The sequence below is a fragment of the Narcine bancroftii genome, chromosome 2 (assembly GCF_036971445.1).
Source record: "Narcine bancroftii isolate sNarBan1 chromosome 2, sNarBan1.hap1, whole genome shotgun sequence".
Classification (NCBI taxonomy): domain Eukaryota; kingdom Metazoa; phylum Chordata; class Chondrichthyes; order Torpediniformes; family Narcinidae; genus Narcine; species Narcine bancroftii.
This window is the reverse complement of record NC_091470.1, coordinates 235760854-235775104: the sequence shown is the minus strand read 5'-3', so window position 1 is coordinate 235775104 and position 14251 is coordinate 235760854. Positions and strand designations below refer to the sequence as shown.

General features: G+C 45.1%; 1 protein-coding gene across 1 annotated transcript; it reads left to right on the top strand.

The window, feature by feature from the left end:
- Positions 1–366: 366 nt before the first annotated feature.
- On the top strand, positions 367–13584 carry LOC138753093 (outer membrane protein H.8-like). The gene is made up of 2 exons (XM_069915683.1): positions 367–636; positions 13483–13584. Exons 1-2 carry the CDS (start codon positions 367–369, stop codon positions 13582–13584), a joined length of 372 nt encoding a protein of 123 aa, XP_069771784.1.
- Positions 13585–14251: the final 667 nt, after the last annotated feature.

Below are 14251 nucleotides of genomic sequence, written 5' to 3'. Positions count from 1 at the left end.
TGTGAGTAGAGTGCCCTACTACCCTACCACCCCCCGAGATACTGACGGCCTGTCGGCTGCTGCTACCCTGCCCCGTGCGAACCCGAAATGTTATTTCTGCGGGAGGGACAAGCACAGCAGGCCCCAGTGTCCAGAAGAAAAGCCAAGTGCCAGAAGTGCCTTAAAAATGGCCACTTTGCTGCAGTCTGTAGGTCTAAAATGGCCGCCAGCAAACACAGTGCCTCGTGTGAAGCCCAATCACCACTATCCCATTCAAACTCTTCTTCCCCAGAGCTCTCGTCCAATGAGAGCGAGGGCACCCCTGCATGGCAACGCCTGACGTCACGGAGACGCCGAACCCGGAAGCGGCAGCCCACCCTCGCAACCATGGTGTTGGCCTGCCTCTCGCCCCCGTACGGAACACTCGACGCTACCGCCGCTGCTGCCGCCACCACAGACACCCCAGGGGCCGATGCTACCGCCGCTGCTGCCGCCGCCACAGGCACCCCCGGGGCCGACGCTACCGCCGCTGCTGCCGCCGCCACAGGGACCCACGGGGCCGCCGCTACCGCCGCTGCTGCCGCCACCACAGCCACCCCCGGGGCCGACGCTACCGCTGCTGCTGCCGCCGCCATGGCCACCCCCGTGCCCAACCAGGTATTCACCCTAGCGTCCATCGCCGATGACTGCCAGGGCCCGACCGCCGCGACCAACGACCTACCCATGCCAATCGCGAGCAACTACAAACCCCACTACTTACCATTCACCCGCCAATGCCGCCACAACAGCACTTCCGGGAGGTCCTCCAACCTGCTCCTCGAGCGTTGACTACGTCATCCCGTGTCGTGACATCATCCCATGTCGTGACGTCATCCCGTTGCGTGACGTCATCCCGTTGCGTGACGTCATCCCGTTGCGTGACGTCATCCCGTTGCATGACGTCATCGCGCAAAACTCCCCTGTCAACTGCTTCAATAACACTAAACCAGCAATGCTCTCATCCCCTCACCAGAGCAATGGAACTGATTAAAGTGCATGGACACTACACCAATTGCTTATATGACTCTGGGTCAACTGACAGTTTTATCCAGCCAGATCTGGCTCTCCGTTGGGGACTTGACATTATCCCCACTACCCAGAGGATCTCATTAGCGATGAGGTCGCACTCGACTGGGATAAAGGGGTATTGCATCGCCATGCTGGAAGTACAGGCCGTAATGGTCACCCACTTCAAATTATTCGTCCTTCCCCAATTGTGCGCCCCAGTGTTGCTGGGATTAGACTTCCAGTGTCAGTTCCAAATGGTGTCCCTACACTTTGGGGGACCCCACGCTCCCCTCTCAGTCTGCCATCGCCCCACCCCTGAAGCACCCGAGCAACCCGCCCCCGTGCCCCGGGGCCAATCCTGCGGCCTTTCCACACTCCGGATTGCCCCGCCAGCACTCTTCGCAAACCTCACCCCTGGCTGGAAGCCTGTGGCCACCAAAAGTCGGCAATATAGTTATGAAAACAAGCAATTCATTAGGAGTGAGGTGCGTAGATTGCTGGATGAGGGCATCATTGAACCCAGTTCAAGCCCCTGGAGAGCCCAGGTGGTGGTTGTCAAGAATGGGGAAAAACTACGGATGGTGGTGGACTATAGCCAGACCATTAACCGCTTCACGCTCCTGGATGCGTACCCCCTGCCACGCATCACGGATGTGGTGAACCAGATCGCCCAATACCGCATTTTCTCCACTATTGACCTACGTTCGGCCTACCACCAGCTCCCCATCCGCTGCGAGGACCGACCATTCACGGCCTTTGAAGAGAATGGGCGGCTATATCAATTTCTCAGGGTACCATTTGGGGTCACGAATGGTGTCGCGGTCTTCCAGCGGGAAATGGACAGGATGGTGGACCAGAACGGGCTAACTGCTACCTTCCCATATCTGGACAATATCACCATCTGCGGCCACGACATGCAGGACCACGACGCCAACCTAGACAAATTTCTGCACACTGCCCGTCGGCTGAACCTGACTTACAATTTGGACAAGTATGTCTTCCGGACCACATGACTCGCTATTCTAGGTTGTGTGGTGGAGAACGGGATAGTCATGCCAGATCCTGACCGCATGCGTCCCCTAATGGACACCCCCCCCCCCACATACCCAGAAAGCTCTCAAACGTTGCCTGGGCCTTTTCTTGTATTACGCCCAATGGGTTCCACACTACACCGACAAGGCGCGTCCTCTTATCAAGACCACCTCCTTTCCACTCTCGACCGAAGCCACAGCAGCTTTCGATCGAATCAAATCCGACATCGCTGCTGCGACGCAGCACGCGATCGATGAGTCTGTCCCGTTTCAAGTCGAGAGTGATGCATCCGACTTCACCCTGGCAGCCACCTTGAACCAGGCCGGTCGGCCTGTAGCCTTCTTCTCCAGAACCCTCCAGGGTTCGGAGAGTAGACACTCCTCGATCGAGAAGGAGGCCCAGGCCATAGTTGAAGCGGTGTGTCGTTGGAGACATTAGCTCGCTGGGAGGCGCTTTACACTGTTGACTGATCAACGCGCAGTCTCCTTCATGTTCAGCAACACCCAGCGTGGTAAGATAAAAAACGACAAAATCGCCAGATGAAGAATCGAACTCTCCACCTTTAACTATGACATCCTGTACCGGCCTGGTAAGCTCAACGACCCGCCTGACGCGCTCTCCAGGGGGACATGCGCCAGCATACAGATGGACAGACTATGGAAACTCCATGAGGCGCTCTGTCATCCAGGGGTCACTAAGTTTGCTCACTTTGTCAAGGCGCGCAACTTACCCTACACAGTCGAGGAGATCCGCTCCATGACCCGAGCCTGTGCGGTGTGCGCTGAATGCAAGCCCCACTTCTTCCATCCGGATAACTCCCATGTTATCAAAGCCACCCGCCCCTTCGAGCGTCTTAGCGTAGACTTTAAGGGGCCCCTACCGTCGACCAACCGTAATACCTACATCCTTACAGCCATCGACGAGTACTCCCGCTTCCTATTCGCTGTGGCCTGCCCAGACACCACTGCCACCTCAGTGATACAGGGCCTTCACAGTATTTTCACCATCTTCGGGTACCCCAATTCCATCTACAGTGATAGGGGGTCCTCATTCATGAGTGCAGAGCTGCGACAGTACCTTCTGGAGTGTGGTATTGCTTCAAGCAGGACCACGAGCTATAACCCATGCGGTAACGGCCAGGTCGAGAGGGAGAATGTCACCATATGGAGACTGGTTACACTGGCTCTCCGGTCTAAAGGTCTCCCCACCTCTCACTGGCAGGAGGTTCTCGCTAGTGCCTTACTCTCCATCCGCTCCCTCCTATGTACTGCAACAAATGCCACCCCCCAAGAAAGGATGTTCCTTTTCCCGAGGAAATCCGAATCAGGAACCACTGTACCGGCATGGCTCACCGTCCCTGGCCCCGTCCTTTTGCGACGCCACGTCTTGCACTCAAAGAACGACCCCTTGGCCGACCGAGTGACTCTACTCCACATGAACCCACATTACGCCTACGTTGAGTTCCCAGATGGGCGGGAGGACACTGTTTCGGTGTGGGACCTAGCTCAGGACGCGGTAGACCCAGCAAACCCCCCAACCCAACCTTCCCCAACTCTTTATTCTCCAGGCCCCGTGCCGTAACAGAAGGACCAACAGCACCCCAATGACCCGGGCCACCCTGCCGACAACACGACTGGGGAATTGAGCGATGGAGCAGTCGCACCCGACGAGCCCGCTGGCGACACCACTCCAGCGACCCCAATCCCGGCACCACGGCAGTCACGCCGGATGGTCAGACCCCCTGACCGCTACAGTCCTTGACCTACCCCTTCCTTTCATTCTCTCCCTCGTTTTTGGTTTTTTTTCCCAGGGTCAGTTCTCCAAGAAGGGGTGAATGTGATAGTACAGATCTATCACCAATGTACATAGTGTATATAGTTACTGTATCTAGACTGTGCTTACAGCGATTGGCTGGGAGCTAAGCCACACCTATTGTCTGGGCCTTAAAGGGTTGTGTCCCTAGCCAGGTCGGATCATTGGTTTGGATCAACAAGTCTTTGGTTCTTTCGACGAGCTCTACAGCTACTTATTGCTGTTTATTGCTATTTATTTCTTCTCTCTTCCATGGCAAGGTTTATACCTTCATTTTAAAAAATTTTTCCTGCATTCAGTCAAATATTTGGGTATTTCAATCCCACAGTGCAATTACCCCTTTCACACTTGCCTGATTGTGATGCCAGCATCTGCAGATGTTCATGATTGTACTAGGGGTCGAGGCTGTCAATTCCCGTCATGAGATGACATCATCTGACGACGGCGTTGAGCTGATTTTGCTTTCACACTTAGCACTTTCAAGGATGCTTGCCGTTTGAATCCTGGGATCACTTACAAGTGTGAAAGGGGCTAAAGAATAAAACCTGGCAAACAACCTGGTACTGACCCAAGGCATCAGACATAAAAGAAGGACACCAAATCCTCACAAATTTCTGAAAGCATGCCAGAATTGGAGAAGCTAAGTCAAAGAGAAGCCAGATATCTTCATTCTTGCAGAATCACACCTTTCAGGCATATAATTTCAAAAATCCTAATTATCACTGACAACTATATTTATGCAGAAGATGAATCAGTCTTCCTTCAAGTGAACATCAAACAGCAGAAGCACTGAAAGTAGCAAGGGCACGGAAAATGGTTGGGTGGAGAGTTTAAATGTCCATCATCAAATGTGACAGTGACATCACCACTGATCACTCACCTCCAGATTCAGCATTTTCAACATTTCTGCAGGAAATGCTCTCTTTTATTAAAAAAAAAGACTTTATTTAAGATTTTCAAAATACATAAGAAATAATACATAAAAATAAGAGCAAAATAAACTAAAAAAATCAAACCAACCCCCTCCCTCCACCTGCAAGGGGAGCAACAAAAAGCATATATCAATGAATTACATACATTGATGTGTGATATCACAAACTTATAATAAAAGGATTTAAGATATTTCTACACCATACATTCCAAATAGGGTGACCACATCTGGACAAAAAAAGAATAATTATCATGCAAATTATATGTTATTTTCTCCATATAAATGCAACACCTCAATTCATTATGCCAATGAGCTATATCTACTCCTACATTATCCTTCCAAGTAATCGCAATACATTTCCATGCTACTGCCAATGCTAAACTAACAAAAACTATCTGAAACTTGTCCAACCCCAAACCAGTCAAAGATACAGTATAACCCAGCAAAAAAAAAAATATCTGGGTCTAATAGCAATTTAATTTTAAATACTTTTTCAAAAAATACTCTAATTTTCCCCCAAAATGGTTGAACTTTATCTCAAAGCCAAACTGCATGTAAAAATGTTCCAATATGTAATCCACATCCAAAACATAAATCCAAATTACTAAATCCATATCTTTTCAAATTCTCAGGAGTCAAATATAGCTGATGTAAAAATTTATAATTAACTAAACTATATTTTACATTAAGCAGTTTAGTCATCCCATCTTGACACATAACTTCCCAATCTTCCTGAGTATATCATAAGATAAATCTTCTGATTTATTTCTAGATTTATTTAAATTCGGTTTATTCATACTATCTTGTAACAAAGTGTACATATCAGAAATAAAATCATTTTTTAGTGTATGTGAAATCAAAAACTCAAACTTTGTTAATTCAGGTAGCTTCATTTCTCTTCCAAAATGATCCCTGACCAAAGCTCGGACTTGATAATACACAAATAAAGAATTAAATGGTATTCCAAATTTTTCTGTAAGTCGATTAAAAGAAATAAACTGTCCTTCAAAACAATCCTTGACCACCTTTATACTCTCAGAGTCCCAAGTCTTTAAATAAATATTATTCATTGAGAAAGGAATAACTCTATTTTGATATAATGGAGTTTGGGTCACAAATTTACCCCTCGAACCTATAATAATATTCCTTTTAGTCCAAATCCCTAATAAATGTTTTAAAACAGGCATATTATGTCCCTGTTATAAACAAGAATTTCACTTAAATATAAATTGATGAAACTGAAACTCAGAAATACTAGTTAACTCAACTTTAGCTCAACTAGGAGGTTGTGTAAAATTTGTATTTACAATTTTTAATTGTACAGCCTTGTAATAATTCTGAAAATGAGGCAGTTGAAGTCCTCCTAAGGCATATTTCCAAGTCAGTTTCTGTAATGCTACCCTAGCTAACTTACCTTTCCACAAAAATTTCCTTACCACTGTATTCAAATCCTGAAAAAATACTTTTGGAAGTGAACATGGAATCGATTGAAAGAGATACTGAATACATTGAAAGATATTATTCTTAATACAATTTGCCTGGCCCATTAATGTTAATGGGAGATCTTTTCACTTATTCAAATCCACTTTAATCTTCTTCAATAATTATAATCACCACCTGAGATTGGAAATATTTCACTCTTATCCCAATTTACTTTATACCTAGACAATACTCCATGTTGCTCCAGACACTTTTGCAAATGTTTCAAAGATTGTTCTGGATGTGTTAAATATATCAATACATCATCGGCAAATAAATTAATCTTATATTCATCTTCTGCAATTTTTATCCCTTTAATATTAGTATTTTGTCTAATTGTTTGAGCTAATGGTCTATGACCAATGCAAATAGGGCTGGTGATAATGGACAACCTTGACGCATTGAACGTGATAATTCAAATGACGAAGAGGTTTGGCCATTCGTCACCACCCTAGCAACTGGATTTTTATATAATGCCTTAACCCAACCAGTAAAAAAGGGTCCAATTTTCTAAAACTTTAAATAAAAAAATTCCATTGAACCCTATCAAATGCTTTTTCCACATCAAGTGCAACAATCATTGGTTGGTTGGCTACTGCCTCGATGCATTGATCAAAGTAATCAGTCTAAGAATATTATCCGAAGCATACCTATTCTTAATAAAACCTGCTTGGTCAGCATGTACCAAATAAGGTAAATGCTTAGCAAGTCTATTCGCCAATATTTTAGCTATTATTTTATAATCTGGACAGGCCTTCCGTCGCGCATGCAGCCATCTTCAGCGCAAACTCCGGGAGATCCAAAATGAGTGGTGGACTAGCCTCGCCAAACGAACCCAGCTCAGCGCGGACATTGGCGACTTCAGGGGTTTCTACGAGGCTCTAAAGGCTGTGTACGGCCCCTCACCCCAAGTCCAAAGCCCGCTGCGCAGCTCAGACGGCAAAGTCCTCCTCAGCGACAAGATCTCCATCCTCAACCGATGGTCAGAACACTTCCAATCTCTTTTCAGTGCCAACCGCTCAGTCCAAGATTCCGCCCTGCTCCAGCTCCCTCAACAGCCCCTAAGGCTAGAGCTGGATGAGGTTCCCACCCTGGATGAGACATATAAGGCAATCGAACAACTGAAAAGTGGCAAAGCAGCAGGTATGGATGGAATCCCCCCCAGAAGTCTGGAAGGCTGGCGGCAAAACTCTGCATGCCAAACTGCATGAGTTTTTCAAGCTTTGTTGGGACCAAGGTAAACTGCCTCAGGATCTTCGTGATGCCACCATCATCACCCTGTACAAAAACAAAGGCAAGAAATCAGACTGCTCAAACTACAGGGGAATCACGTTGCTCTCCATTGCAGGCAAAATCTTCGCTAGGATTCTACTAAATAGAATAATACCTAGTGTCGCCGAGAATATTCTCCCAGAATCACAGTGCGGCTTTCGCGCAAACAGAGGAACCACTGACATGGTCTTTGCCCTCAGACAGCTCCAAGAAAAGTGCAGAGAACAAAAGGACTCTACATCACCTTTGTTGACCTCACCAAAGCCTTCGACACCGTGAGCAGGAAAGGGCTTTGGCAAATACTAGAGCGCATCAGATGTCCCCCAAAGTTCCTCAACATGATTATCCAACTGCACGAAAACCAACAAGGTCGGGTCAGATACAGCAATGAGCTCTCTGAACCCTTCTCCATTAACAATGGCGTGAAGCAAGGCTGTGTTCTCGCACCAACCCTCTTTTCAATCTTCTTCAGCATGATGCTGAACCAAGCCATGAAAGACCCCAACAATGAAGACGCTGTTTACATCCGGTATCGCACGGATGGCAGTCTCTTCAATCTGAGGCGCCTGCAAGCTCACACCAAGACACAAGAGAAACTTGTCCGTGAACTACTCTTTGCAGATGATGCCGCTTTAGTTGCCCATTCAGAGCCAGCTCTTCAGCGCTTGATGTCCTGCTTTGCGAAAACTGCCAAAATGTTTGGCCTGGAAGTCAGCCTGAAGAAAACTGAGGTCCTCCATCAGCCAGCTCCCCACCATGACTACCAGCCCCCCCACATCTCCATCGGGCACACAAAACTCAAAACGGTCAACCAGTTTACCTATCTCGGCTGCACCATTTCATCAGATGCAAGGATCGACAATGAGATAGACAACAGACTCGCCAAGGCAAATAGCGCCTTTGGAAGACTACACAAAAGAGTCTGGAAAAACAACCAACTGAAAAACCTCACAAAGATAAGCGTATACAGAGCCGTTGTCATACCCACACTCCTGTTCGGCTCCGAATCATGGGTCCTCTACCGGCACCACCTACGGCTCCTAGAACGCTTCCACCAGTGTTGTCTCCGCTCCATCCTCAACATCCATTGGAGCGCTTACACCCCTAACGTCGAAGTACTCGAGATGGCAGAGGTCGACAGCATCGAGTCCACGCTGCTGAAGATCCAGCTGCGCTGGATGGGTCACGTCTCCAGAATGGAGGACCATCGCCTTCCCAAGATCGTGTTATATGGCGAGCTCTCCACTGGCCACCGTGACAGAGGTGCACCAAAGAAAAGGTACAAGGACTGCCTAAAGAAATCTCTTGGTGCCTGCCACATTGACCACCGCCAGTGGGCTGATAACGCCTCAAACCGTGCATCTTGGCGCCTCACAGTTTGGCGGGCAGCAACCTCCTTTGAAGAAGACCGCAGAGCCCACCTCACTGACAAAAGGCAAAGGAGGAAAAACCCAACACCCAACCCCAACCAACCAATTTTCCCTTGCAACCGCTGCAATCGTGTCTGCCTGTCCCGCATCGGACTTGTCAGCCACAAACGAGCCTGCAGCTGACGTGGACTTTTTACCCCCTCCATAAATATTCGTCCGCGAAGCCAAGCCAAAGATTTTATAATCTACATTTAATAAAGAAATTGGTCGATATGAAGCTACATTCAATGGATCTCTGTCTCTCTTTGGAATCACTTCAATTATCGCTCTTGAAAAAAGAGTCTGGTAATGATTGCTCATCTGTTATTTGTTGAAGCACCTCCATAAATACAGGAGACAAATCTTCATAAAACATCTTATAAAACTCTACATTAAACCCATTGTCTCCAGAAGATTTCCAATTTGGCATAGCCTGTATAACTTCCTTAATTTCAAAGCAGGAAATGCTCTCTGTAGCTTGAAGAACAAACGGTTCCCATTTATCTGTAAGGAAGATCATCAAACTGAGAACTCCCTCCTTCATGTTGTGTGGTAATTCACTGTGCAAAATGAGATAGATGGAGCTTAAAACACAATGGTTGGAGAAACTCTGCACATCAGTGACCTTTATATAGCAAAGATAAAAATGAACAACCAACATTTTGGGTGTGAGCCCTTCACCAAAGATAGATAGAGAATAGATTGAGCAGAAGTGGGCCCTCAGCACCACACTGAGCTCTAGCAAAATCTGGATAACATGGACCACCATATTAACCACTTGACTGTGAGCATCAAATCACGGCAAACAGAAGCTGAAAGTGAGTGTTAAATTGCTGAGGCTATAATGTTGCCTGCATGCGTGTTTGATAAAACTGCGGAAATAGCACGCTATTAACAGAACAAAAGCATCAGATCAAAATCATGAACAGTCATCAATCATGGTGGAGAACTAAAAGTCAATGCAAGGAATCATGACCAGCTGTAACAAGAGTAGATCAGAGACTGCATCCTGTGATAATGGGTTTACTTTCATATGCATTGTACAATGAACATATGCACTGAAATTCTTACTTGCTGCAGCTGAAGAGGTACTTTAAAACACACAACTACAATAGTGTACATTAATTAAATTAAAAATAGACAATAAACACAAAAGATGGATAGATAATTAATATTCAGCTATCCCAGTGGAAAAAGAATGCCAACAGTGATTTTATGGTCATGGAGGGGTGCTGCTATCATGATGATGGAAATGTTCTCTATTTGCTTGGATAAAAGTTATATTCCATATCATTCAGGGAAAAGCAGCCAACTTGACCAGAAAACCTTCAACCACCTAAAACATTCACTCCCTCTGACATCTGGGCATACTGTCTACAATAGGTACTATCTACAAAATACAGCCTGCCTTTACGGCTACTCAAAAAGCACATGCTAAACTCAAAATGTCTACCTTTAAGAAGATAAGCATGTGTATTGGAACACCATGTATTGTGGGATGCCCTCCTAAATCACATACTACCTCACCAAGATACTTATTAAGGGTTCTTTATCATCTTAGATCTAGAAAGAGCAACTCACACCAGCAGTCTGGAAATCTCTTCAGTATACTGAAAAGAACGTCAGTATTGCAATGAAGGATGAACAATAATTGCTGATCCATTGTTTATGATGAGGTCCCAAAAATTTGAATAAATAGAACATTTCACATGTCCACTATTTGAATGTGTTTCAACTTGGGCCAATAATGGAATGCTACTACTGAATGAGAAGATGAGGATGCAAAACAGGAAATACCTCACTATTTGGCCATTGACAAAATAAATTGAATATCAGGGCTACACTGAAGACCCTGGAACTAAGGATTATGCACCAGTACAACCTCTAGTGAAGGCTGATTGCATCCCAGTAGGAACTGGGTCACATCTGAGGTCTATTGGGGAGGATAGTTTTTGAGGATTAGGGGTTTATTGGGGATCAGTTTGATGTTAACTTGAGGACATGGTACCCACCTGTTTCAAACAGGCCTCATTTATACAGGTGCCCAAGATGAGTGTGGTAACCTCCCGAAATGATGACCAACCAGCGGCTCTCACATTCACAGTGAAGTGTTTTGAGAGGCTGGGGTTGAAGAGTATCTTCTCCTTTCTGAGCGGCAACATGCATCCATTCCAATTTCCCAACCACAGCAACATGTTTATGGCAGACGCCATTTTCACTGACTCTACACAAAATGTTGGAACATCAGGACAACAAAGCTGCATCCATCAGGAGGAGACATTTTATCGACTACAGTTTGGCATAACCCTCTCAAAACTGATCAGAAAACTCCAAGACCTGGACCTCAGTACCCCATTGTATAACGAGATCCTGCATTTCCTCTCTGCCAATCAGTGCAGATTAATAAGAACAGCTCCTCCACAATCTCCATCAGTATTGGAGCACTACAGGGCTGTGTACTTGGCCCCTTGATCTACTAACTATACACCTATGACAATGTGGCTCAGTACGTCAACAGCACCATCTACAGCATACAGGAAGGAGATTGAAAACTTGGCTGAATGGTGCATCAACAACAAACTCACCAAAACCAAGGGGTTGATTGTGGACTTTAGGAAGGGAGAACCACTGGTGTATGATCTAGTGATCATTGGGTGATCAAATAAGTAGAGGGTGAGCAAATTTAATTTCTCGGGAGTCACCAGCTCAGAGGACCAGGGGACATTCTCTGAACCCAACCCATTAATGTCATCATGAAAAAGAACATCAGCACTTTTACTTCCTCAGGTGTTTGCAGAGGTTTGGCATTACATCAGAAACCTTGGCAAACTTCTAGTGATATGTAATGGAATGTTTGCCAACTGACTGCATTGTGGCATGGTATGGGGGCACAATAACTCTGAGTGTGAAAGAACCAAAGACCTGTTGATCCAAACCAAGGCTTTTATTAACTAAAAGACTGGAGCATATCACAAGTAGGTTGACCAGTCCAGAATGACCTGGTCTGGCTAGGAGCAATCCTTTAAGACCTGCCAATAGGTCTGGCTACACTCTCAGCCAATCACAGTCATCCTACACTACCATCTGTACATATGTTTGCTTAAGGGATTGCTTAAGGTGGAATGTGAGTGGGAAGGGAAGGTTGAGAATCACTGCTCAAGACCCAATTGTTACTGAAATACTTTGAGAAAAAAATGCCACTGGCCCATTTCCTTTGGAGTTCTGAAACCTTGCATATAACGAGTCAATGAGGGACAACTAAAACAGTTTTTTCAAGCTTTTTCTTTCCACCCATATACCATCTTAAGCAATCTCTTACTAATCACAGAGCACTTATAACATAGTGAATACTTAAAGTTCTATGTGAGTGGAAAGAAAAAGGTTGAGAACCACTGGTTTATATGTTTCTTTCTTTATTTTTCCTTCTTTAGTATGTGCATTTTTTCTTGAGTACAGTTTTTTGCACTGACGATAAGTAGAAATTCTGCCTGGCCCATAGGAAAAAGATCTGATGTCATGCATTTACCCTGACAATAAATCTGAACTTTGAGCCTGAAGAGAGGAGGTAAGTAGCAAAAATCTGAAGGGATATATCGGAGTCATATCCCCAGTGACACCGTGGATCTATTCAAGGAAACCATCATAAAATTGAACAGGATTTATGATATCTCATGCATGACTAACACAGAGAAATCATGTCAACAAATCAAGGTTAAATCACAGCTGTGCCAGATCAAATTTTCAGACCTGCCCAAGTTGACCCAAAAATGCATGATCATTATCTGTTCCAGAAACAAATAATCTTCATATCTATACCCTGTTAAACAGCACAATGCTTTGATATTCTCGGCCAATTAATTTTATCAGTAGCAGAACAGAAATATCTCAGCAATCAATCTGGATTTATCTTATCTATTCAAACCTTTTTGCAAATAATTACAGAGAAAAAAATGAGCATGAACATTTGAGTTACAACTAAATTGTATGGCAAAGCGAATCAAACCAAAATAATAATTACTGTTCAAAATTATTGCAAAAAAAGCTTAGTATGTTAGTGGAAGATTTAATAATGATACTGAGCAGGGTCAAACATTGAAAAGATAAATGATAAAAGATAACATGAACTAAAACCAAACACAAATAGATGTTAGATTTGATGTTTTATCAGAGTATTAATAATTTTATAACAGCTGAGAACTTGCATTGTATATGGAATGATTCCAATTATTACTGATGATTGGAGCCAGTCAGTAATATTAGGTCATGAATGGCCAGTTCAGTCAATGGGTGCTTTCGAATTGCAGGACCCGGCCAGCCCTACTGGGACCCGGGTGAGATTATTAGGTCATGTGTGCCTCCTGCAACCTTCAAAAAGCAGCCTAACCTACCTTTTAAATCGCCAACCTGGCAACTTAAGGGGGATCCTGCCCCTGCGATGATGTGGTGAGTGATGCCGTTTCCCTGTGTTATTTCTATTTAATGATCCAGAGTAACCGGTGAGCCATTTCCCCTGTTAAATAGGTGAAAGAGGACACTCGAGGAGGTTTAACTGGGTTCTCTGACAACATCCGAGGTAGTGAAGCCCTTTCAAATAGCCCTGGGGGGCTTGGCAAGATGGCGTAGAATCTAGACCTGTAATCTCGACCTCTCTGGCCAGACTTTTAAGTACCTGTTTTTTAACCCTTTGTTTTCAAGTTTAAACTTTTTAAATTTTAATTTAAAGTATTAAGGAACTATTATGGCCATTAATGGTAAAAATATTAAACCTCAAGTGCAGAAGAAGTTACATTTTCCAAGTGCTAAAGATTTGGGGCCTAGACAACTTGATACAGCCTCAGGCTTAATCTCTTCAGTGTCTAAATCTCAAAGTCTGCCTGTGGGAGCTGAAAAAAAAAGTCTATTACTCACCAAGTGAAGGATGGAGCTGGAATTACCCGTTCTCTGGAAGAAGGTGTGTGTACCCAAGAAGTGGATCCCGATTTGGAAAGCCTTTCGATTTCAATGGAGGGAGCATGCAGGAAGAAGACTCTATTGTTGGAAATGCATCAGGAAGCATTTCAACCTGAAGATATTGCTTTCCTTCGTGATTTTGTGAAAAAACAACGAGATGCAGGGGGATACCAGCGGCGACCCTCTGAGGAAGTCGGGGTGCCATCGCTGGGAGTCCAGACCCACAGTAAAACTTTTAAAATGGCTTCTGTTGAGTTGCAGCAGGAGCTGCAGTTACCTGGATCTGCCACTACATCAGAGAGAGCAGGGCTGAGCTTTTCTGAGCTACAGTGTAAGCAAC

What these genes read in the sequence shown, in the direction of transcription:
- LOC138753093 (XM_069915683.1), top strand. Translation starts at nt 367, where the DNA reads ATGGTGTTGGCCTGCCTCTCGCCCCCGTACGGAACACTCGACGCTACC. An exon ending in CCACCCCCGTGCCCAACCAG is followed by an intron (nt 637 to 13,482) that starts GTATTCACCCTA and finishes CCTGTTAAATAG; the next exon opens with GTGAAAGAGGACACTCGAGG.